The following is a 22,090-nucleotide window of genomic DNA, read 5'->3' on the forward strand; positions in this document are numbered from 1 at the left end:
TTACTACTACTACTAAATAATAGTCCCTCCGTCTCATGTATTATGGGTCTATTACTGTAGATACGGGAATTTAGGTAAAGTGTGATTAGTAAGTAATTAAGAAGTGTATTAGTAAAAATAATTATGCGTATAATAAAAATAATTGTGGATTAAAATTAAAATAACTAAATATTTAATTAAGATTAAAAAATTATAAAATTTAAAATTTAAAATGCGATTAAAGTGTATAATTATATTTTTAAAAATAAAAAAAACAAATTATGTGGAACAGATGAAAATAGAAAATATGGACAAATTATGTGGGACGAGACAGTAATAATAATAATAAGAAAAAGAAAGAATGATACAAGTAACACTTCATCTTGGTGTTGATGCACTAATGATTTGTTATTGACTTTGAGCAATCATATCTTCAACCATCTTTTTATAATTATTAATTATTATTATTATTATTATTATTACTAGTGATAGACTGATAGAGATATAAAAAGAAAATTAAAATAAAATAAAATAAAAATGAAAATCATATCAAATATTCTTCCACCCCACGAGGCCATTCAGATTTTTATTTCATGGCCCTACACTTTTTATTTGTATATAAATAATTTCTTTAATTTGATTTCATAATTCCTTTTCCAATCAATTAAAAAGAAAAAGAAAAAGAAATGCATATTAAATTATTATTATTATATATTGAATCATACTTATGTTTTTTTGAAGTATATATAAAATATATGAATTGTATTACTATTAAATTAGGCAATTTTGTTGCATTATTTTATACCGTAATATTTGTAAAATAGTTTATAATTTTAATAATTTAAAAGAGGAATTGTGAATTTTTTATTTATTATTATTAATATTAAAATGTTGCGAATTAAAGTAAGAGTGCAGAAGCAGAAATATGGAAAAGGAGAAGAAAATATCTTCTTTATTGTTTTTGTGAACGGCTTTACTTTGTGCGGAAAAGGTGAGAGGGAAAAACAGTACATAGAATTTTAGAGAATCTTCGGTGCAATTGGGTGTGTTTGTTGTTAGGATTTAAAGTTTGAGTTAAAATTTGAATTTAAATAGTTTAGTGATGTCATATGTTGGCGTATTGTTTTAAATGTTACTCTATCCGTCTCGTAAGTATAGTTTCAATTGAGTTGGATATAGAATTTAAGGAATATTAATAAAAGATTTTGCCCTGTATGTATTAGTGTAAAAAGTCGTGTAATAAAAATAAAAAAGTATGAATAATTTTATGGGGATATAGTTATTATTTATGAAAATAAAGCTATTGTTTTATAACGGACAAAAATAATAAACAAAATTATTGTATCGGTAAGGAGGAAAGTATTATATTAAGAAAAAATAAATAATAAATTTTTGAAAAAATCTCATAAATGAACACACTCTAAATACATATATTCCATCGGAAATAATAATTTAAAATACAATGCTATTACATCGATAAATAAATTTATACTCTTAATTCGATTGAAAGAATATCATTTAGTTTCATATAATTAATCCCACTAAAATAGTTCTAACTTTTCTATTTCTCTTAAATCTAAAGAATATCCCTGATTATCTGATTCAAATCATTTCAAACACATCAAAAACACCCTTAACACACATCACACATCTCAAATTTAAGGCTACTCCAAAACCCAGCAATTCCCAAAGAAATGAAATTTACAATTGTTACATAGAAAACAGAAATCCAGAATCATGTTTAGATACCGAATGAGAATTGCTCCAAATCTTTCAAAACAGAACAAGAAACATGGATATCCGAACATAGGATAGGATAGGATAGCAAAGGTAATTCACATTTGGGCAGATGACATCAATACCGAATATATAGAACAAAAATCCTCACATAGTAAATGTAATAAGATACACAGACCCTTCAAGCTTAGGCATATATGTATGTCTATTTGAGTCTAATTCAAATATCCCATCAACAATGTTAGCCCAGGATGCACTGATTCAAGAACAAAATAAAAACATTGAACATGGGAAACGAGGGGGAGGGGGGTAGTACTGAAATAGGATAAAATGTGCAAATTAGCTAAAATTGGGGAGATTCAACTTCAAGGGAACATCCAGCAATCCAGTAAGTGCAGTGAAGTGATGTAGCTAACATCACTGACAACCATAAACTGTCGAGCAAGCTGCACAAACCAGAAACAGTACTCAAATTAGTAGAGAAACAATCAGCACCAGATTGAGAGAGGATAATTGATACAAAATTTTCTCCATATATACAAAAAAATTGGATTCGGAAAACTTTCCCATTCCCTTCTACTCCCATGTGAGATTAGCAATATAAATTAGTTATGATTGTTTGATTATGACAAATATGTAAGAGTTAAGTTTTCTAGGCATTCAATTTTATGGCTCTATACGTACATACATGCACATATATATATGTGATCTAATCATTTAAAGGATATGTTTTGCCCATTGACGGTATGATCAAACAAAATGAATGGATAAAAACAATATACCGTTTGTCCAACAGCCTCCAGGAGGCTAATGTGTTTCCGAGATAGGTATAAGTCTCAAACCCTAGCTACTCTTGATTAATTACTACTACTAAACCTTAATTACAAAAATTATAATAAGCCCATCCAATAAATAAGAAACACACCCAACCCAAAATATAACCCAAGACATAACAAAAGGTAAATCCACCTAAGAGATGACAAACTCAAGTAATAAAGCAGACTAATGACAATTTAGACCTGCAAACAGCAGGCCTAAACCCATCCCCATCGTCGGTATATCAGCAACGGCCCAGACTCCTATTCCTCTTTAATGTTAACCTCATGCTCTCCTCGATCCGGGTGTCTATCGCTATATCTATTCCCACTTTCCATCTTAACTCATTCGTTAACCATAGTATCAAGTTTAATTTGTATGCCCCTCATTCTCAGTGTTGATACTTGATATCTATCTAAATCCAATTAATGATTATATAATACACAAATATAAAACAGGTGAAAGGGGGAATTTAACAAAAACATGTGTGAAATGTCTAAGGATTCCAGCCTCATAATGGTACATATGGCATGGGCCACATGCTTAGGCAAGTGGCAAATAAGTGTTCAATGGCCTTGGCAAAGGGCATTGGTGCACACCATGGCCCAATGCACCATATGAGCTATGGCATACCATTGCGTAATAGAAACTAAATATCCAGAACTTCATGGTTTTTAAAAAGTAGTTTGTATTTAATAATTTAACATTTATCCTATCACATCAATCAAACTAGCACTTAAAAACCGTCTTAGAAAACTCCCGGACGAAAATTGTCGTTTTCATGCAGATAAATACTACATCCCAAATGAATACCAAATACTATAGCAACACAAGCTGTGCAACAGAGGCATATTTCACTACTACAAACCACAAAAGATTCCATCAGAAAACCCGAGTACACAGATACACTGTGATACTACAAACTGGAATAGGTCGAACTGAAAATTTTATTTGTTCCTCAGTAATTTTTGCAGGATTCAATCCACATAAAATTCATAAAATCCCAGATGAATGTGATTACATCTTTCAAAGTAACTTCAATATTTCATTAAAAGAACATTAAGTCAAAAATATTGTCTATTTCTCAAGTATTGCATAGAAATAACTAAACATGCAGTAGAGCACAAGATACATTCCAGGAGCCAATTAAGTCACATCTGAGCACAAACAAATCAGTTTCACCAGGTCACTCCGCTAGTATAATATTTCTCCCTTAACTTACGCATCTTTCACAACATAGTTGAGTTACAAAAGAAACATATCTACATCACTTATGGATCAGGAATGAAAGAAGTCTATCTATTGCAATACAAAGTTCAATCAGCAAGTTTACGACTCATCCTTCTCCAACTCCAAGAAGAAATAATAATCATAACAATAAACCAACCAAATACACCGTTTTACTTATAAACTTAGAGATCCTCATCCAAGGACACTAATAGTAATTCAATTACAAAATAATATATCCGAGGCATAGGTTCTACTCCCATTTGGCGCTTTTACAACTAGTTGAAATGATATGAATAAAGTAAGCTTAGATCCAAACATACATCATATATAAAAGAAAAACCCTTCAATGGTTACCCGATAGAAATATAAACTCAATATTCCAGAGCTAACAAAAATCAAAGGACAAAAACATACTGCAAAGCTTGAAAGTGTGAAAATCAAACCATCACAAAGCCACATATACCAACAAACAAAACATTATAATGTATCAGAAGCAAATTACCCTAACATTTTAACTATTTGATCATAGCAAGAATTAATTTGCAACACTCAAGGAGAAACAACTAACCCATTCCATTATGTCTACTGTTGAGGATTTGGTGGAGGCGGCATTCCTGGCCTTGGCGGACCAAACTGTCCACTTGGAGGCGGAGGCATGCCAGGTCTTGGTGGTTGCTGGCCAGGCATTCCAGGCATCGGCGGCGCATTGGACGGCGGCGGTCCTCTCATCATCTGCGGCGGAGGTCCCATCGGCGGCCTCTGGGGGTACTGAGGTGGAACAAACCCTCCAGGAGGCGGCACCCCTGGCCTGAACTGAGGCGGCGGCGGCATCGGCATTCCAGGACGCGGAGGAAACCCTCCCGGCGGCGGGGCGACGTTGGGCGGCCTAACAACCGGCGGCTGCGGCGGGTAGGAAACAGGCGGGACGGAGATCTGCGGCGGTCGGGAAATTTGGGGCTGCATCATACCCGGAGCGGGGCCCCCAATTCCGCGGACCGGGCCGGCGAGGCCGGGCTGGGCCATAGTCGGCGGTCCAGTAACGACGCCTCGGCCGGCGGCGCGGCCAATTCCTGGACCGGGGATGGCGGTGGCGGAGGCGGTTTTGAGGCGGGATTCGTCGGGCGGGGGAGGGCCTTCGACAGTGAGGGAAATTACCTCTTCGCCCCTGAGAAGGACGAGGCCGAGAGTGCGGCGGTCTTCTCGTTCTTCCTTGGATCCTTTCGTCGGCGGGAGCTTGCGGAACTCCTCGCAGTCGCCGAGGACGAGGTTCATGTGGCGGTCGAAGGCCATAAACTTGCCGATGAGCTGACGGCCGTCTTGGATGGTGACGCGCATCCGGTAATTGATGTATTGGAGCATCTTGGAACTCTTGGACATCGACATTTTGGCGGAAGGAGAGCACCAAAACCTACCGCCTCCTTTTCTTCTGTTGTTCTTTCTCTGCAAATTTCGCTTTCTTCGAGCGGGCAGGGCAACCCAAGGAAGTCGAAGAGGGTTTTTCAAAACCACATCGTGGAATAGGAAACGCGACTTTGCTTTGGTGGCGCGCCTCCAAACCACGCTTTTGCTAGAAGGTAGCGATATTGGGCTTTAGATCAAGATTTTTTGAACCTATGATCTTCGGCCCAATAGTAGACATTAACAAAAATGTCTACTTATGTTAATTTATTTGAGGATAAGTGTTTTGAATTTGGATATTCAACTGCAAAATTTTGAATTCTTATACTTATTTAATAGGTTAATGCAATTTTTTTTTTTAATATCATATAAAAATAAAAACAAGTATTTTATTTAATTTTTTAAGGAAAATATTCAATAAACCGTAAAAATAAATAAATTCATGAGTATTTGTAAGAGGATTTGAATTTTAAGTTTGTATTTTAAATAACAAAAAAATTTGAGTTTAAACATCGTAAGTAAAAAATATATAATTAAATTTAGATAATATAAAAAATATATATATAAATATTTAATTTAATATCTTTAAAGTGAAAATTACAACTTGAGTTTGTTTGATTTTAGTCTAAGTTTTAATTTTTTATTTAAAAAATTTGTTTTAAATATTATTTTGATATAATATTTTATCAAAAAATAATAGTGTATGTTAGAATATTAAATATAACCAATTCTAATCATATAAACGGCAAATTGACCAATATAAATCACATAACATGACTTTTTCATTTTAGATTTCAAAGAGCTCTCCCAATATTCATCAAACTTGAGAATCAGATATAAAAAATATTACATTAAAAATCTTAAATTTGTTTAAAACTTCTCATCAAACATTATGATATAATAAACCCTATTAAATTCAAAATTTATGGTTCCCAATTTTCAAACAAACAAAAACCTTTCTCATAGTGGACAGCCAAAACCAAGTTCATCTTCTTCACCTAAATCCAGTTTCCATGCATAACATTCAATTACTCAAACTGTAAATATGGATGCTAAAAGAGAAATCAGTGACTTTAGAAACACATGATCACAAAAGCTCATGAAATTCACACACCATAGCAACCTTGGAGATCAATAAAAACCGAACGAGCACAACCGGAAGCCACTGGTGGTAAAGTAAATAAACCACTTTATTTCGATGCTATTGAGTAAGTTGAAACCCCACAAGACTGCCCTATAAATTCCAAAAAGCCGATTCCCTTACCACAGGACAATTTCTCTTTGACAAGAGAGGCTTAGATACGCATTATTGCAACATATGGAAACACTACTGGCTCCCTTTCGCCTGCTTACGGGCTTCCTCACGCATGACTGCTTTAACATAGATTTCGTAGCAGCATCCTGAGCACGAGAAAAAGTAAAATATCATTTGAGATTGTTTTAAATGTGGCAGAATTTAGGCATCGTATTCTCAGATAGTTTGTGAATTCATGGAAAAAAGTTCACCATATCATAGAAAATCTGGGGTTATTTGGAATAAAACAGTGAAATAGTAGCATGTCAAATAACAAGAATTATTAATCATGCTTGCATAATCATGATAGCCGCTTGAATTGTTGTTTAATGACTAGGATTATGAAAAATGTTTGTGTTTGATTAATGATTCCTAGGCATGAGACATGGATGACAAATCGATGATCACTTGACCTCCAATTAATCTGGCGGCCATGAAATGACTACCAAAACTATTGTTGTGCTGACAGCCAGTAATATCCGCCATGGAAGTTAAAAGGTTGACACATTTCACTAGATGATCAGCATTCACTATCAATCTATGCAAATAATGCAACTTGGGTTTTGATTTACATTTTTTAATCCATTTATACGTACTATGGAGCTTAAAGGAAAAGCACTCAAGTTCTCTGTTGCATTAACTCAGGTCATGGAGCAATACAATGACAACTTAATGAGGCATATTAACAAAGCTAATCAGATACTAGTTCAACAATATCTCACAACAATAGCAATGAAGCCTGAGAAATCGGCAGATAAACTTCTAGCTGAAAGATAAATAAGCATACCAGCAACAATAACTATGGTAAGAACATCTCCTACAGCTTTAAGACGCCGAAGGCCTTTTTTATGTGACTTGAAGCGTCGTAGTGCTGGATCCTCAGCCAGGAGCTGAAACACAATTTGATTATTCTAAACAGTGCATAACAGAACTAGGAAGAAAAAACATAAAAGTGGGAAAAAGAAGGCACACAGCTCCCAAATGTCAGGAATTAATTTCCACAATAACTATGACATATGTTTAGACCCATCAGAAGTTCATAGAATTCATAAGCTAGTTGAAATTGACATACCACCGAGTAAAAGTAACATTACAAGGATGGAACCATAGGATGCACTGCAAAGATAACAATTATGCAACACAAATTTTCTAAGCATCATAAACCATTTTTGGTTTGGTATGCAACAATTAGAAGCAATTATAGAACAAATGAAAATTATGATTAGAAACATCATATGATATTAAATCTTCAAACCAGATTTATCCATTGATGTGTGTTTTCTTCCGGTAGGTCTACAGCATGAGACAACACCACTAGTACAAAATGAAAGAGGCAGGAAAGGCTGGGAAAAATAGTTCTTTCAAAACCTAGCTGCTTTTGACCCCAATGTTTCCAACAATTTGAAAGCCGAACAATATATTGTACAAAGTTGATTCAATAATAGAAAAAACTGCTTCTACAATGTATTTCTAGCTGTTCTTTTTCTTAAGGTATCTCAAATAACCATTTTCACGCACATTCAGCATTTCTTCATGTGTACAACATATACGATCCCTAATTATTCTAGAAATCCCAATTTCTTCTGATTCAACATTCAATAAATGATCTGATGCACTCAGATCCAATACCTCCGATCCAGAAGCGTAGAATCAAAACAAAATGATTCATCCAATCTATTAAATAAATTAATTAAAAGAAAAAGACTTACAGCCTTCTCGCGAGGGCCAGGTTCCACATGAAAACTACGCGTTGAGAGCGTCAACAAATCATCACCTTTCTGCGCCAAAATTTAACAAAATCCATCAGTATTCACATCTTCCTACCACATTTTATCATACTCAATTTAAATTGCAACAATTAATAATTTCACCTGAATTAAGATTCCAGAAACATTTATCGACATACATACCTGAGAATTGAGTCGCAGAGCAGAGCGAGCAGTTCTGTTGAGTAAAAAGGCCATTTCCTTCGTCCACAATCAGTGGCGACGCGCGATGAAAACCTCCGAATGGAATCGAAAGTCCGCGGCTACCTACGTTCGACCCCTAGATATAAAATGATTAGAAAAACATTTTAATTTCAATATAGCCACATAATTTTCGGTATCTTCCCTCCTGCCCCAAAAGTTGATGCAAAAACTGTGCACCTGTTTTTCTGTGAAATTTTAATTTTAGGTTTTAATTTTGAATTGTCATATATTATGATGTGATATAAATATATATGAATGTGATATTTTAAATATAAAATTAAATTTTAGTAAAATATTATAAATAGAAAATAAACATTTCATTTAATATTTAAAAAAAAAATTATTAAAATAATAAAATCATAATCAAAAGTTTTACAAGTAAACACAGTCTGTGTGTAACTATGGATACATGGCCAACCGGTTCTTGATGCAGACCGGAATGCGCTGGACCGCTTCCGGTTTGCGACCAAACCGTTGGACCGTTCTCATAAACAATTGAACATATTCTCGCCACGTAAAGCAAAGCCATTCGAAACAGCGGCAGAAACTCACACCACAAACGGCTAGCTACAAAAGGAATTCCGCTTCAACCTTCAATCGATGGAAGAATTGAAGCACTCTGATGGCTTTGAGGAGCGCAATTTCTTTGGGGAGACAAGCGAGAGCCCCCTCCCCGTTTTCACGTCTTCTTTGCATCCGATCGGCACGTTATGTGTCTGGTTCAAGCCATTTTCATCAATCACCCTCTCTTCGTCGATTCCTGCCTGGTACACGTAAATTACAGTCTTTCCGATGCATAAATTGTTGAAATTTTTGTCGAATTTCATTTTATTCTTTGAAATAATAATAATAATGATCGTCGATATATATACTCTGGTTGGGACTTGGGATTAAGGTTTTGATAATTGGAGTGCTGAAAGAGTTTGATTCTCCTTTTCCAGTTTGATGAGATTATTATTTGGATTTTAGGGGCGAAAATTTCAGTTAGGGCGATAAATGAAGCAGCTACGGAGCCAAAGAAAGAAATTCAGGCGCCACCGCCGGAAAGTTGGGAGATTAAGATGTTATATGATGGAGACTGTCCATTATGTATGCGTGAGGTAGATTAAAAATTCCAAGAAACAACAGGATTACTTAATGTTGAATGGAGAGATTATTCTTGATTTTTCCATAAAAGATGAACATGATTTCTGTCATGTGCATACAGATGAGTTTGGAATGAAAATCATCTCTGGTTTGAATGATTCTTTCAAATTTTTGATAGGTTAATATGCTGAGGGAGAGGAACCAAAGATATGGAACTATCAAATTTGTAGACATCAGTTCGGATTCATATAGTCCTGATGATAATCAAGGCCTTGATTACGAAACCGTATGTTTTATCAAGTTCTTGCAATCAATTATTGGTGTGCAAATGTTCATTCATTAAATGCTATCCTGTGGAATAGACTTTTGGTTTCGATAGGTGTACAATTGTGTAGTTATACTTTTGATGGCCTTTCTTTTGGTTAGTTATGCAATCTGTGTTAAGTTATTGTTTGAATCTCAGGTAATGGGTCGAATTCATGCAGTTCTATCAGACGGGACTGTTGTTACAGATGTTGAGGTTTGTGCACTTTGTTTAACATCGACTTTGAAAATCTGTCGCTTTTGATTTTTCAGTAGTCTTTGCATTTCGTTGATGATTGCTTTTCTTAGGTCAGTAAACTAGACTCGGAATGATTTAGAAACCTTGTGTAGTGCTAAAATGCAACTAATTTCCTTCATGTTCTTATGCTCGGAGGTTTTTTCAACTAGATAACACTAATATTTGCAGGCATTTAGAAAACTTTATGAAGCAGTTGGCTTGGGATGGGTGTATGCTGTAACCAAATATGAGCCTGTAAGTCTAATTTGAATACCGAGTATCGATTCTGCGCTTGTCTCGTGCTCATGTGGAAGCTTCTTTAATTTTTAATACTTTTGAACTAGTAACAATGGAGAGCACATTTTTTGCAGATTGCGAGTATTGCTGATTCCATTTATGGTGTATGGGCTAAATACCGTCTTCAAGTTACGGGTGAGTTTTTTTGAGGATTGCTTCATTTGATTCATATGTTCATATTATGTTACGAAGATGTTTCATTTACCAGGACGACCACCTCTGGAACAAGTTTTGGAGATGCGCAAGCAAAAGGTCAGCATTTATACTTGCACTTGTAGTCGATGGGTACCCATTCAAACAGCTACTAGGCCTGTTTGTTTAGCTCGTTCTTCTCCATATTGGTTATAATAATTGCTCGTATTTCTTCACCACCAACTCTTTTTGACCACCTCTTACATGGCGAGTTAAACGAAATGCGCGCTAACTTGCCCGTTGGTGCCTGTTTTGCAGAAAGAGATGTGCAAAGAAAGCAGTGATTGTAAAGTATAGAAACATTTGAAAAGAACAAGAATTGTTGAGCATAAATAGCTTCAACAATGTAAGTACCATAATGCTCTCTGTAGTTTAGTTATTATTCTGAGTTTTGCTGCATCAAAGTCTTCCTTTTTATACTTATTATTGTTCATGAAAGTTGTGCTCATTGCCATGGCAAAATTTTAGATCAATCATGTCAAAAGTGTAATAAGAAAGAATTCGAGCTTTCAACCTAAAACTAAAATCAGTGGAGAGACCTTTCCGCAGTTTCCATATTTTTACCTCTATGGAACATGTTCAGGATTGGTCCTGATTTTCGAAAAGCCGAGCCAAAACAAAAACAGGGGCCTAAATATATATAAATAATATTTTTTCTAATATTTTTAGATGTAAAAATAATACTAAAAAAATTCCAAAATTTTGTAATGCTATGAATTAAAATCCATGACATCACTGTTATAAAATAAACTCAGATCATCAAATTAAAATAAACTTAGATCATCAAATTATATTTCATTTTAATTTTAAGTAGTAAATCAAATAAGTTCTATATATAATAACTATAGATATATAATTTGATGAGTCTTTCATTTATATTAAGCCCCGCAATATGACAGTCCATTCACTCTTAAGATAATAATCTTAAAAATTCAACTATAATCAAATAATGTTAAAAAAGAGATTCGAATTTTTCATTTAAAATCAATTGATATCAAATGAAGTCTTCACAACAAAGTATCTGTTTCTTTGTCAGTAACATTCAATAGCACACAACGCAGACAATCCTGCTTATTCCACACAAGAAATACTGCAACCTACAAGGCTCCGCTGGCATTGTCGTCGACACCGGCGCCGGAGACATTTCAAACATCTCAAAAAAAACACACACATTCAATCCACAAAAATCTCACGGCGTCGGCATCGCTCCGACACGGCTAGATTTCTTCGCAATGATCCTTTTAATAGAGCATCGCCATCTCCACACCCAAACCAACACCCCCCAATCCTTTCGAGCTTTATGGACCGAAAAAGGGACCGACGACGACGCATCCGGAGGGTTGCACAGATCAGCCGAAAACTCCAAAGCGGTGCGCAGCATATAATCTTCCTCATAACACTTGATCGGATCACTTGCAGACAACAACGCATCGAAGAATGGGGTATTGCCCGCAGCTTGACCGGCGAAGCTCATGTCGTTTAAGCAATACTCATAGCTAGCCGAGGCCGAGGCCGAGCCTCCGGCAGAGAACATCGGGAGCTGCATCACATCCGAAGGTGCGTCGACCTGCGGATAGTTGCTTGTAGTTATCTCATGAGAACTCGAACCACGAGGATCACTTCCCTCCAAAAATGTCGGGCCGCAGGAGAAGGATGACGATGCCGGCATGATCAACATCGACTCATCTAAAGTGATCATTTTGTCACGATTTGCGTACGCGCATATAACCAACTCCCGAGCATTCGCCTGAAATAGATGGATACAAGTGACGAGTCAGTGCTGCCTTGAAGGGTCAAATTTACCTTTTGTGTCATTGTAATTATCATTAAAAATATCATTATATTTATATAATTCTTTTGTACTAATATCTTTCTATTAGTATTATAAGATATTAATGGAAGTATATTTGCAATTTTTTCTTAATTTGTAATACGTTTTGATATAATAATTAATATTTAAAAATCAACACGCGGTAAAAAGTAAATGAGACCTTAGAGTGGAGATAGTAATTAATACAAGGAGCCTACCTTTTCGACTTCAGACAGCTCAGCCGTCGCGACATACTGGTTATTCAAGAACATCCCCATCACTTGTCCGATAGCGTTGAAAACAACGCTGTTGTTTTGCGGAGACGTCGGCGAGCTTCCGTAAAGGTGCAACGTTTTGTCGAGAACGCATGTCTGAGCATGCTCCACGGTGATTTCCCACTTTTTCGACGACATTCCCGACCCAAGAATCTGCACGATTTCAGAATGCCGTTAGTATGTAAGCCTCCATCGTTAAAATAAGCTCGATTTTAGTGTGTTTACATCTCGAAGCCTCCGGGCGTTCAAGGAAAGTAAAATTAAGAAGTCCTGCACCGTGTTGACGCCTTCCTTTCGCAGACGCTTGTGCAAAGCGCCGTCTTTTCCGATTTTTTCCAGCCGCCAAACTTCGTCTTGCAGATGCGGAGGGTGATGCTTCTTGTACACTTCAAAAGTACAAATGTCGCAAGAATTAGTCGAACCAATGGAAAAATTAAAATAAACACGTCGAATACAAAGAGAACTCACACTCTCCGCGATGATCTCTCACAACAAATGCTTTCGATATCGCCTCTCTTATCCTGACTCCTTCAACGTCATCAATCATCCGAGCCCCGAGCCTAAATTTGCGGCTCCTCGTCCAGCTAGAATTGTCCGTAAACGAAAGATCGCCTAACAATCCTATCCCATCTTTAAGTGTCAAGATCAAATCCCCTGTTAGAAGAGGCTTCTTCCCTTCTCGTTCCCTCACGATATTACTCGCAAATTCGTCGAGTGTCCAATTCTCTTCATCGTCGCCATTAAAGTCTCCTTCAAGAGCAACGATTTCGATCCTTGCAGAGGATAAGGGACTGCAAGAAATAACTTCCCTTGAAAGATCATCAACTAAAGCAACTTCTATAGGACTAGAACCTTCTCCTTCGATACGAGTGCCAGTAAACACCGGAAGAGATAAAGCATTCACAAACTGAAGCTGCAATGTCTTCGACTCGGAAGGTGAGGCATCTTTCTCGCAATTTCTGGAAATTCGAATCGAGAAGTGACAGAACAAATTAGGAAACAATGGCTGCAGTCTTCCATTGAAGAATCGATGATCCATACCTTTTCATGTTAATGATATACTTCGTTAACGCAGAGTCGACTTCCTCCTTAACCTGTTAGATCACATTGAAGTAAAATAGATAACATTGGATACGATTGAACACTTCTCTAGCTGAAATCTATGCTACGAAGAACAAACACAAAATCAAGCAATCTAACTAAAAAATGATAGCTTAATTTCATGAATCAATAACTCATTTGACCCTTTTGAAGCACCAAAACTGTAATCCTATCAAGAATTCATGGATTAAATGCTTGGGAGTTGGGATTAACTTACGACTCGTCGAACGAGAGGCTCGAGGACAGGATACATGAGATTCTGCAGTCTCTGGATGTTCATCACATCCCTAACCACTCTACAAAAATAAGAGGCAAATCGATTAGGATAATCAATCGGTAATTTGGCTGGAGAATTGAAATACTTGGTGGAATTCACCAAATTCAGCTTCGAATAATCAGAATTACTTTAATTTTGCCACCTCTAACAGAAGAATAGAGAATTCTAGAACCACAGAGATGCATGGTGAAAAAGCATCAAAGTAAAACTAAAAGCTACTTTTTTATGTTTTTTGTTGGGTGAGGTTTGGTATGGTACCTTCTGAAAGAGTGGGATTTCCTGGAATCCTTGTCGTCGGCGGCGGAGCCATCCTCCCGTTGCGGCCGCTTCTGCGACATCTCCGACGAGGTTCCTTAATTCTCCGATATGACGCCAGACAGGATTTGGACAAACATGCGAGAGAGAGAAAGAAGGGTGTGTTGCGTATGCAATGTTGGAGTATATGAGAATTTGAGTAGGACCTGACCTGGAGTGGAAGCGGGTCGTGTCGGGTAGGGTCGGGTAGGGTGGATGGTAAAGTAAGGGCCAGGGAAGACGATGAAGTTGGCACTCCTTGGGTAAACCAAGAGACGAATGTTGGTTGGCCCTACGTACGGTACGACGCCCAAAATCAATTTATGGCATTAATTAATTGAAAATTGAAGGAAGGAATAAGCTGTAATTTGGTTTGTTTTGAGAGTGGAGACTGATTGACGATGGATGAGTTTGGATTGGAGTTGTCGTAGAGGGATTGAGGGATTATTAGGGATTTGGAATTGTTTCAGGAAATTGGGATGAAAGGGGTGGATGGTATGAGCCAAGAACTGAAATTGTAATGTGGGGTGGGGGGCGAAGGTTCGTGGAAGCTTCGTTTCAGTTGAAGTTGAAGTTGAAGCGGATGAGGATTTTGCTGACAAGCGACTGTTTGTCCGTACGTACGTCCGGCAGCCATTAGAGCTGATCTTCTTCGTCTTCTTCTGATGATGATGATGATGATGATTTAACACACTTCTTTCGTACTACGCCTCCACGCTCTAAGCCACAATCAGTACTAACATAATGAGCAGTTTACTTCTTTGCATGTGGTGGTTATTCAGTAAAATTATAACACTTGCCTCAAAACACATATTAAAAAACATAAACATATATATATCTTTTCTCTATAATTGTCTCATTTATATTTTGAATGTTAATCTTTAATATTAAAATTATATGAAAAATTAAGAGAAAAGAATAAAAATATTTTTATTAGTATTTAATAATACTATTATAATAATATTTGTAAAAAAGTTATACAAATATAAAAAAAAATTTAATGATACACAAGGTAAATGAAAATGGGAGTCGGGAACATTTTACAAATGAAGAGAATATTTATTTTTTAATATATTCTTTCAATCTAAAAATAATATTATCTCATTTCCAATAATCTATTCATTTTTCTATTTTGTTATATCTATAACAAAGTATTTTTTTTAGTAATTGTATTTTTTACGATTAAATCATAAAAAGTACTATTACAATTACAATATATTATACAAATATCATTACTTTTATATTACACTGTACTAATAAAGTTATTTTAATCTTTTTTACCTTATTCATACCGCACCCTACTATAATACTAATATTCTTAAAACTCTATGCAAAAAAAAAACAAAATAATATATAGATAAGAGACGCCGGAGTATATAGTATTTTTTTTATCCATAAATAATCAATCACCATAAAATTATCACTAATTTTTATTATTAATTTACACAATTATTATTATTTTTTAAACAAATACAGTTATAATGATATTAAATATATATTACGTCGTCAAATTAAAAGGTAATAATTTACTTTTATTAATAACTATGACCCAAACTTTTTTACAAATGCTTATATTTCATCATTATATTTTTACTTTTTATATAAAAAAAAAATTGAAATTGTCTATACATTATTTTTAATTATCTAATATAATTAAAAAATTATTATTTTTTAAATTATGCACAAAAAATAAATATATACTTTTTAACTTTAAATAAAATATATCTAAATTATTAAAAAAATAGATTGACTTAATAAAAATAAATTAAAAAAAAGACCGTGGACAAAAAAAATATCACAATATATATTATTTTTTATGGGTGTGTTCTTCTACAAGATTTTGAAATTTTTTTACTATTTATCAATTTTTTCCTTAAAACTATTAAATTAAACACCTATTTATATATATATTATACAAAAAAATTAATTTTACATTCAAAACAACACATCAACACATATTTATATCATATCGTACAGCTATTCAAATTCAAATTTGTTACTATTTAAATCTCAGCCCAAAATCCAATTATCCAAACAAACACACCCAATATGTTATTATTAGTATGATTTATGTGTGAGTTTCGTTAGTCATAAGAAAATATAGAAGATTTATTCAATCTACTTCTACCTTTGTTAATTTTTATTTGTTTTTTAGTCAATACAAACCTTAAAAGAAACTTTGATATGATTACACTTTCTTAAGAGTTAAGGTTATTTACATTGAATTCGATTAAATATCATAGTCGATAATAAATATGACTAGTTAGTTATACATGATTTTCAATATTCATATCACATAAAAATATAAAAACAAATGAGTATTGACAATATATAAATTTATATTAACATAATATAATACAACAATGATACTCTCTCCGAGTCTCCGTCCCATAACTATGTATTCATTTGCTTTTTGCACGGAGTTTTAGAAATATTAGTATTATGTTGGGATGTAGTAGGAATAAACAGAAATGACTAAAATAATCTTATTAGTATTGTGTGATATAAATGTAATGACATTTGTGTAATATATTGTAAGTTGTAAGGGTATTTGTAATGTTAAGTAGATAGTACAATTATTAAAAAATGAAATGAATACTTTGTTATGGAACGGACTAAAATGAAAAATGAATAATTTGTTACGAGACAGGTGAAAGTATATAAATAGACAGCACATATATAAACTATGTTAATATAATAAAAATGTACAGATTAACTGATAATTTTATCTCCCATGACTTCATTTCATACACAATTCATTTTTATTGTTTCTTCTCTCAAATCTATAGATTTTTTATTTTAATTAAAAAAAAATCATTCTTGAGATTAATTATTATTTATGCAATTATATTAAATTCTATATTCGTTTCATTTGAAAGTATATATTTATTTTCGGCTTAAAATTTAAAAAATAAATAATATTTTAATTATAATGTATAAAGATAATTTTTCACATATTTTTTAAGTATAAAAGGTAATAATGTGATGATAAAATAAATGTATTTTTAGAAAAAAAAAAATATTTTTGAAATAGTTACTTAATAATTGAACAATTCATAATATAATACATGTATATTTTACGAGTAGGCGGAGAAAATATATATTTTTTTCTATTTTCTTCTTTAATTATATTAAATACACCATTGGTGTCTTCTTTTTTTTTTTTTTTTTGTTATGTCTGTGTTTTGTGATTTATTTATTATTTTTATTTTTTTTAATTAAGTAAGACCGTCTCTATTATGAGTTGTCCAATTATATGATTTTTTGTTGATTTGATTTGAAAATAATATTTGAATTTGAATTTTTAATTTAAACGGTATTTTGATATAATATTATATGAAAAAATATTATATTTTTATTAATAATTGTACAAATATAATCATATTGAAATGTATTTGAAATAAAAAATAATAACAAATTGTCCCAAGTTCATCGATAGTGATTTTTTAAGTTTTGAATTTCTTTTTAAAAAAAATAATAATTTTTTTTTAAATAATAAAAACAGTTAAAAATTAACACAATATTCCATTAAAAAAAAGGAAAATATATACTTCTTAGATATGATTTTTTTCTCTAAAAAAAAATTATAATATCTAACACTATTTCTTAGTACAAAAGTGTATATGTATGTATACTGTATACATAATATAGTCCTTAATTTTCAAACAAAATATCACACTTAATAAATTTCTTATTTAAAAATACCAAAACAAATTAAGTATATAAACTAAAAATAAATACACAAAAGCACACACCCCAACTAGTTGAATTACTCTTATTAAACAATATTGATTGACTTTTGTATATAAATAAATAAACAAATGATATACTCTCTCTTCCATATTTATATATCAATTTATTTTTTTACAGGATTTTATAAATATTAGTATTATATATAAAGTAGAAATAAAGATAAAAAAATTAAATTACCTTTATTAATATTGTATGATATAAATGTAACGACATTTGTATAATATATTGTAAATTAGAATGGTATTTGTAATGTTACGTACAATTACTAAAAAAAAAAGAAATTGATACTTTGTCATGGGACGGACCAAAATAAAAAAAAAATAGATAGATTGTTAAGGGACAGAGGAAGTATATTTTAAGTGAGACTGTCATTTACATAATCTAACAAATTAAATAAATATAAATTGAGTTTGAACTAGTCATAAAAAATCTCACTTCAATTCAGTGTCTTAACAATTTCAAGCAAAAGGAACTATTTACTTAAATTTATTTATTATATTTTATATGGTGGTCTACATCATAACCAACCGACTACAATGAAATAACTTTAATATTGACCTAACTTGAGAGGGACAATTTTTGTTTACTTATATATATATATTTTTATTTTTATATTGTTCCATAATACTCTTTCCGTCTCATATTTATATATTTATTTATTTTTTGCACGAATTTTTAAAAATATTAATATTATATTGGAATAAAGTAGAAATAAATATAAAAAGACTAAATTAACCATATTAGTATTGTATGATATAAAAGTAACAAGATTTGTGTAATATATTGTAAATTAGAAGGGTATTTGTAATGTTAGGTAGATAGTACAATTACTAAAAAAAAGAAATAGATACTTTATTATGGGACGAACCAAAATAAAAAAAATTTGATAGATTATTAAGGGACGGAGGAAATATTTTTTTAAATAGACTATTTTCTCGGGTAAAATACCACATAGACTTCTTTATATTATGCTTCATTTTTTATTTATTTATTGTGTTTTGTTTTTATATTTTATATTTAAATGATAATTGAATATGATATTTTATGATCATAATATATTTTTTATACGAAAATAATTACTTTCTCATTTTCACGTTTGTTATCTAGTTTTCATTTAAATTGTCCTACATATTTCCATTTGTAGTATATGTGTGTTCATTTATTTTTATCTTTATTTACCCAATTACAAGTCCATTATTTGTTTTTAACCTTATTAAATTCAAGGGTATTTTAAAAAAACTTACTTTTTTTAAAAATTCATTCACTAATATAATACTACTATCTTAATTACCAATCGAATAATCGGTATCTAACATTTGGGCAAAAGCCCGTCGAAGCAATTTCGCGTGTGAACATAGAATCCTCATAGGTCGTGAACTTCTTTTCCCGATTAAGACATGGACGCAAAGATCTTATCAATTTGAATTCCTCAATGTAATTAAAAATTTGTGTTCGATTCATTTTTATTATTATTTTTTTTAATGGAAGAAAGTGATATTTAATCTAGCATGGATTGATAAGTAAACAATTAATTAATATGATGAGATCATATACTTTGATTTTTATATATGAAATTGTACTTAATTCCTAAATTGTAAGGTAGATTCTAAACAAATTATATAAATGAATATCATTCATACACCCTAAGAGACCTTGTTCATCAATTATATGCATTTTTTATTTATAGGAAAAAAATTTAAATATTTTTTTTTTATTTATACATTTTAATATTATTATAGTATTTATTTACAAAACATATCATAACTATTTATAAACTTGATTTAATAAAATTTCTTTCACCTCATTAATTCATGAATATATTTTTGAACTTTATATAACAACAAATCAATATAAATAATATATTCATTAAAATATATTCAACTCAAATGAACATATAATTGCCTTGAAATTTTCAAAACAAAAAAGAAAAGGTCTCGAAAATCATGAGACAATTTGGAATATAAGCTCATGTGTGATGCTTAAATTTGAATCTATTTAAAATTGTTTCGAAAAGTTCAAAATAACCTTAAAATTTTCGAGACCACTGGAAGGGCGATGACTTTTACTTTTTAGGTGCGTTTTCGATACAAATTCTAAAAGTACCCTTAAAATCATCTCGGAAGTAGTTCTATTTCCGAAACAAGTTTTCGATAGCCAAATAAAAATTTATGACAGGAAACTATTATTTAAATAAAAAAAGAAAAAGAAAGCAAACCCTAAAAATAAAATCACTATATAATAAGGGTGTATTCATTTTCAATTCTTACATATTTTTTTACTATTTAAACTCTATAATTTTAAAAAATATATTTCTTCTCTCTCATAAAATTGATTTAAATAAATCTAAAAACCTTTGAGATGCAAACTAAAAGAACCAAACCCTAATATTTGTGAATTATCACCTGTAATAAACTCTTTGATTAATGTCCCACAAGATGTATTTTAGAATATCTTCATAATATCTTTGAATTTCATATTTATCATTGGAACTTGCAAATACTTTTTGTTCTTGTTCAAATTCTCTAATTAAAATAATGAAATTAGAAAAAAAAATAATAAAAAAAAATAAACCAGACTATTTTTTCCCATGCTGAACCATGCCAGATCCACGAGATAAACCCTAATAAGTTAAACTTTAATATTTTCTTTATGCTTTAATATTTTGATTGAATTTTGATTCAAATAATATATATGTCATATTTTATGAGAAAAATATTACTAGCTCCGTCCACCGCGAATCTATCAATTTACTTTTTGCATATTAATATTTGAATATTAATTATTATATCAAAATATAGTACAAATCTAAAAAAACGACAAAAATAATTCTATTAGTGTCTTATAACACTAATGTAACGATATTTTTACAAAAAATTATACAAATATAAAGATATTTTTAATGTTAAAAACAATAACGCCAAATGCAAATAGATAGATTGGCGGTGGGCGGAGGTAGTATATATTTTGCTTGAAAACTGATAATATCGAAATATGTTGAAAATCATAACCAAAACACGATATTTTGTGTGTTGTCGACTTTTAATGTTATATGTTAGTATATTTTGTATTGAATTGTTGAATTTTTATAAGTGTGTAAAATATATATATTATATCAGTGTGTATATTGTAATTTTTATTTATTTATTTATTTATTTTTTAATTTTTGAAGGCAAGGGTTCCCTTGGTTTGTGTTTAAGTTTGTGTGTGTATGTGTTTAAATATTTGAATTTTGATTTAGCTGATATATCATCACAAATTTTATTATTTATTTATGTATATATATATATATATATATTTTTAAATGTGATGATTAATTTGACTCATTCAAACTCAATGTAAACTTGTTAAATAATTAAGTTAGAAGATTAACATAAATGAATTAGTCACTAAAAATAATGATATTAATAAGGAATATAATTAAATTAAATTAAATTAAATATATAGGCACATATATTTTCTACTGTATTTATTTTTTATTCACACTTGTTTGTTTGTTGGTATGACTAAGAAGAAAGAGAGAAGAGCTCCACAATTATTTATGATTGAATAAATGGATACAGATTGAAATGCTAATCAATTGAATTTAATAATTTGATTCAATAATTGCTTGGTATGATTGATTTCACTTATTAAAGCACAATAATGAAAATATAAACATTTTAAAAAAAAACTATAATAAGAAAAATATAAAATTTTGAATCTATCTCTTAACTATATAATTTAAATACTGAAATAAATAAATAGATTCAAAAATTGAAAGAATGAATAAAAACATTCAAATTGCACAACAAGAAGTCCTAATAACAAAATTTTAGTACAAAAAGCTTTCATTTACTTTTGCCTTGTCATAAAATTTAGTACTAATTATGTTAGGTATTTGTTGTTAAGAAAAGATCACTTTACGACGATATTACTAATAGTTTTGGCAGAAAATATGTTCAAATAAAGAAATCGAGAAAATTCGCCAACGAGCCACTCGCCATTGCTCTCTAGACTTCGTCGGTCGATCGACCCCTTGTCGTTACTAGTAGTCCTAATCA

General features: G+C 31.6%; 4 protein-coding genes across 4 annotated transcripts; 1 reads left to right on the forward strand and 3 right to left on the reverse strand.

Annotated features, from left to right (window-relative positions):
- Positions 1-1,829: 1,829 nt before the first annotated feature.
- LOC127252770 (uncharacterized) lies at positions 1,830-5,250 on the reverse strand. Its single transcript, XM_051277081.1, has 2 exons — positions 4,331-5,250; positions 1,830-2,162 (listed from the first exon to the last, which is right to left on the reverse strand). The coding sequence occupies exon 1, from the start codon at positions 5,143-5,145 to the stop codon at positions 4,345-4,347; it is 801 nt and encodes a 266-aa protein (XP_051133038.1). The 5' UTR covers positions 5,146-5,250; the 3' UTR covers positions 1,830-2,162; positions 4,331-4,344.
- A 963-nt stretch (positions 5,251-6,213) lies between these two features.
- LOC127252771 (succinate dehydrogenase subunit 7A, mitochondrial-like) lies at positions 6,214-8,530 on the reverse strand. The gene is made up of 4 exons (XM_051277082.1): positions 8,365-8,530; positions 8,164-8,232; positions 7,242-7,344; positions 6,214-6,561 (listed from the first exon to the last, which is right to left on the reverse strand). Exons 1-4 carry the CDS (start codon positions 8,416-8,418, stop codon positions 6,488-6,490), a joined length of 300 nt encoding a protein of 99 aa, XP_051133039.1. The 5' UTR covers positions 8,419-8,530; the 3' UTR covers positions 6,214-6,487.
- A 438-nt stretch (positions 8,531-8,968) lies between these two features.
- Positions 8,969-11,088, forward strand: LOC127252772 (uncharacterized protein At5g50100, chloroplastic). Its single transcript, XM_051277083.1, has 8 exons — positions 8,969-9,191; positions 9,394-9,524; positions 9,689-9,796; positions 9,974-10,030; positions 10,241-10,306; positions 10,423-10,483; positions 10,557-10,600; positions 10,799-11,088. Exons 1-8 carry the CDS (start codon positions 9,047-9,049, stop codon positions 10,835-10,837), a joined length of 651 nt encoding a protein of 216 aa, XP_051133040.1. The 5' UTR covers positions 8,969-9,046; the 3' UTR covers positions 10,838-11,088.
- Positions 11,089-11,492: 404 nt separating this feature from the next.
- LOC127252773 (calmodulin-binding protein 60 A) lies at positions 11,493-14,903 on the reverse strand. The gene is made up of 7 exons (XM_051277084.1): positions 14,262-14,903; positions 13,944-14,022; positions 13,667-13,719; positions 13,094-13,584; positions 12,851-13,011; positions 12,569-12,778; positions 11,493-12,287 (listed from the first exon to the last, which is right to left on the reverse strand). Exons 1-7 carry the CDS (start codon positions 14,339-14,341, stop codon positions 11,730-11,732), a joined length of 1,632 nt encoding a protein of 543 aa, XP_051133041.1. The 5' UTR covers positions 14,342-14,903; the 3' UTR covers positions 11,493-11,729.
- Positions 14,904-22,090: the final 7,187 nt, after the last annotated feature.

This window comes from Andrographis paniculata, unplaced genomic scaffold (assembly GCF_009805555.1).
Source record: "Andrographis paniculata isolate CXL003 unplaced genomic scaffold, ASM980555v1 Contig49END, whole genome shotgun sequence".
In the NCBI taxonomy this organism is placed as follows: Eukaryota; Viridiplantae; Streptophyta; class Magnoliopsida; order Lamiales; family Acanthaceae; genus Andrographis; species Andrographis paniculata.

Bases quoted from the DNA above. Each gene is read 5' to 3' on its own strand.
- LOC127252773 (XM_051277084.1), bottom strand. From the start codon at position 14,341: ATGTCGCAGAAGCGGCCGCAACGGGAGGATGGCTCCGCCGCCGACGAC. The intron at 14,023-14,261 runs GTACCATACCAA...TTATTTTTGTAG, and splicing joins AAATCCCACTCTTTCAGAAG to AGTGGTTAGGGATGTGATGA. The intron at 12,288-12,568 runs GTAGGCTCCTTG...CATCTATTTCAG, and splicing joins AGCTGTCTGAAGTCGAAAAG to GCGAATGCTCGGGAGTTGGT.
- LOC127252770 (XM_051277081.1), bottom strand. From the start codon at position 5,145: ATGTCGATGTCCAAGAGTTCCAAGATGCTCCAATACATCAATTACCGG.
- LOC127252771 (XM_051277082.1), bottom strand. From the start codon at position 8,418: ATGGCCTTTTTACTCAACAGAACTGCTCGCTCTGCTCTGCGACTCAAT. The intron at 7,345-8,163 runs GTAAGTCTTTTT...ATTGTGTTTCAG, and splicing joins CTGGCCCTCGCGAGAAGGCT to CTCCTGGCTGAGGATCCAGC. The intron at 6,562-7,241 runs GTATGCTTATTT...TCTCGTGCTCAG, and splicing joins TACCATAGTTATTGTTGCTG to GATGCTGCTACGAAATCTAT.
- LOC127252772 (XM_051277083.1), top strand. From the start codon at position 9,047: ATGGCTTTGAGGAGCGCAATTTCTTTGGGGAGACAAGCGAGAGCCCCC. The intron at 9,192-9,393 runs GTACACGTAAAT...TTTGGATTTTAG, and splicing joins TCTTCGTCGATTCCTGCCTG to GGGCGAAAATTTCAGTTAGG. The intron at 10,601-10,798 runs GTCAGCATTTAT...CCTGTTTTGCAG, and splicing joins TGGAGATGCGCAAGCAAAAG to AAAGAGATGTGCAAAGAAAG.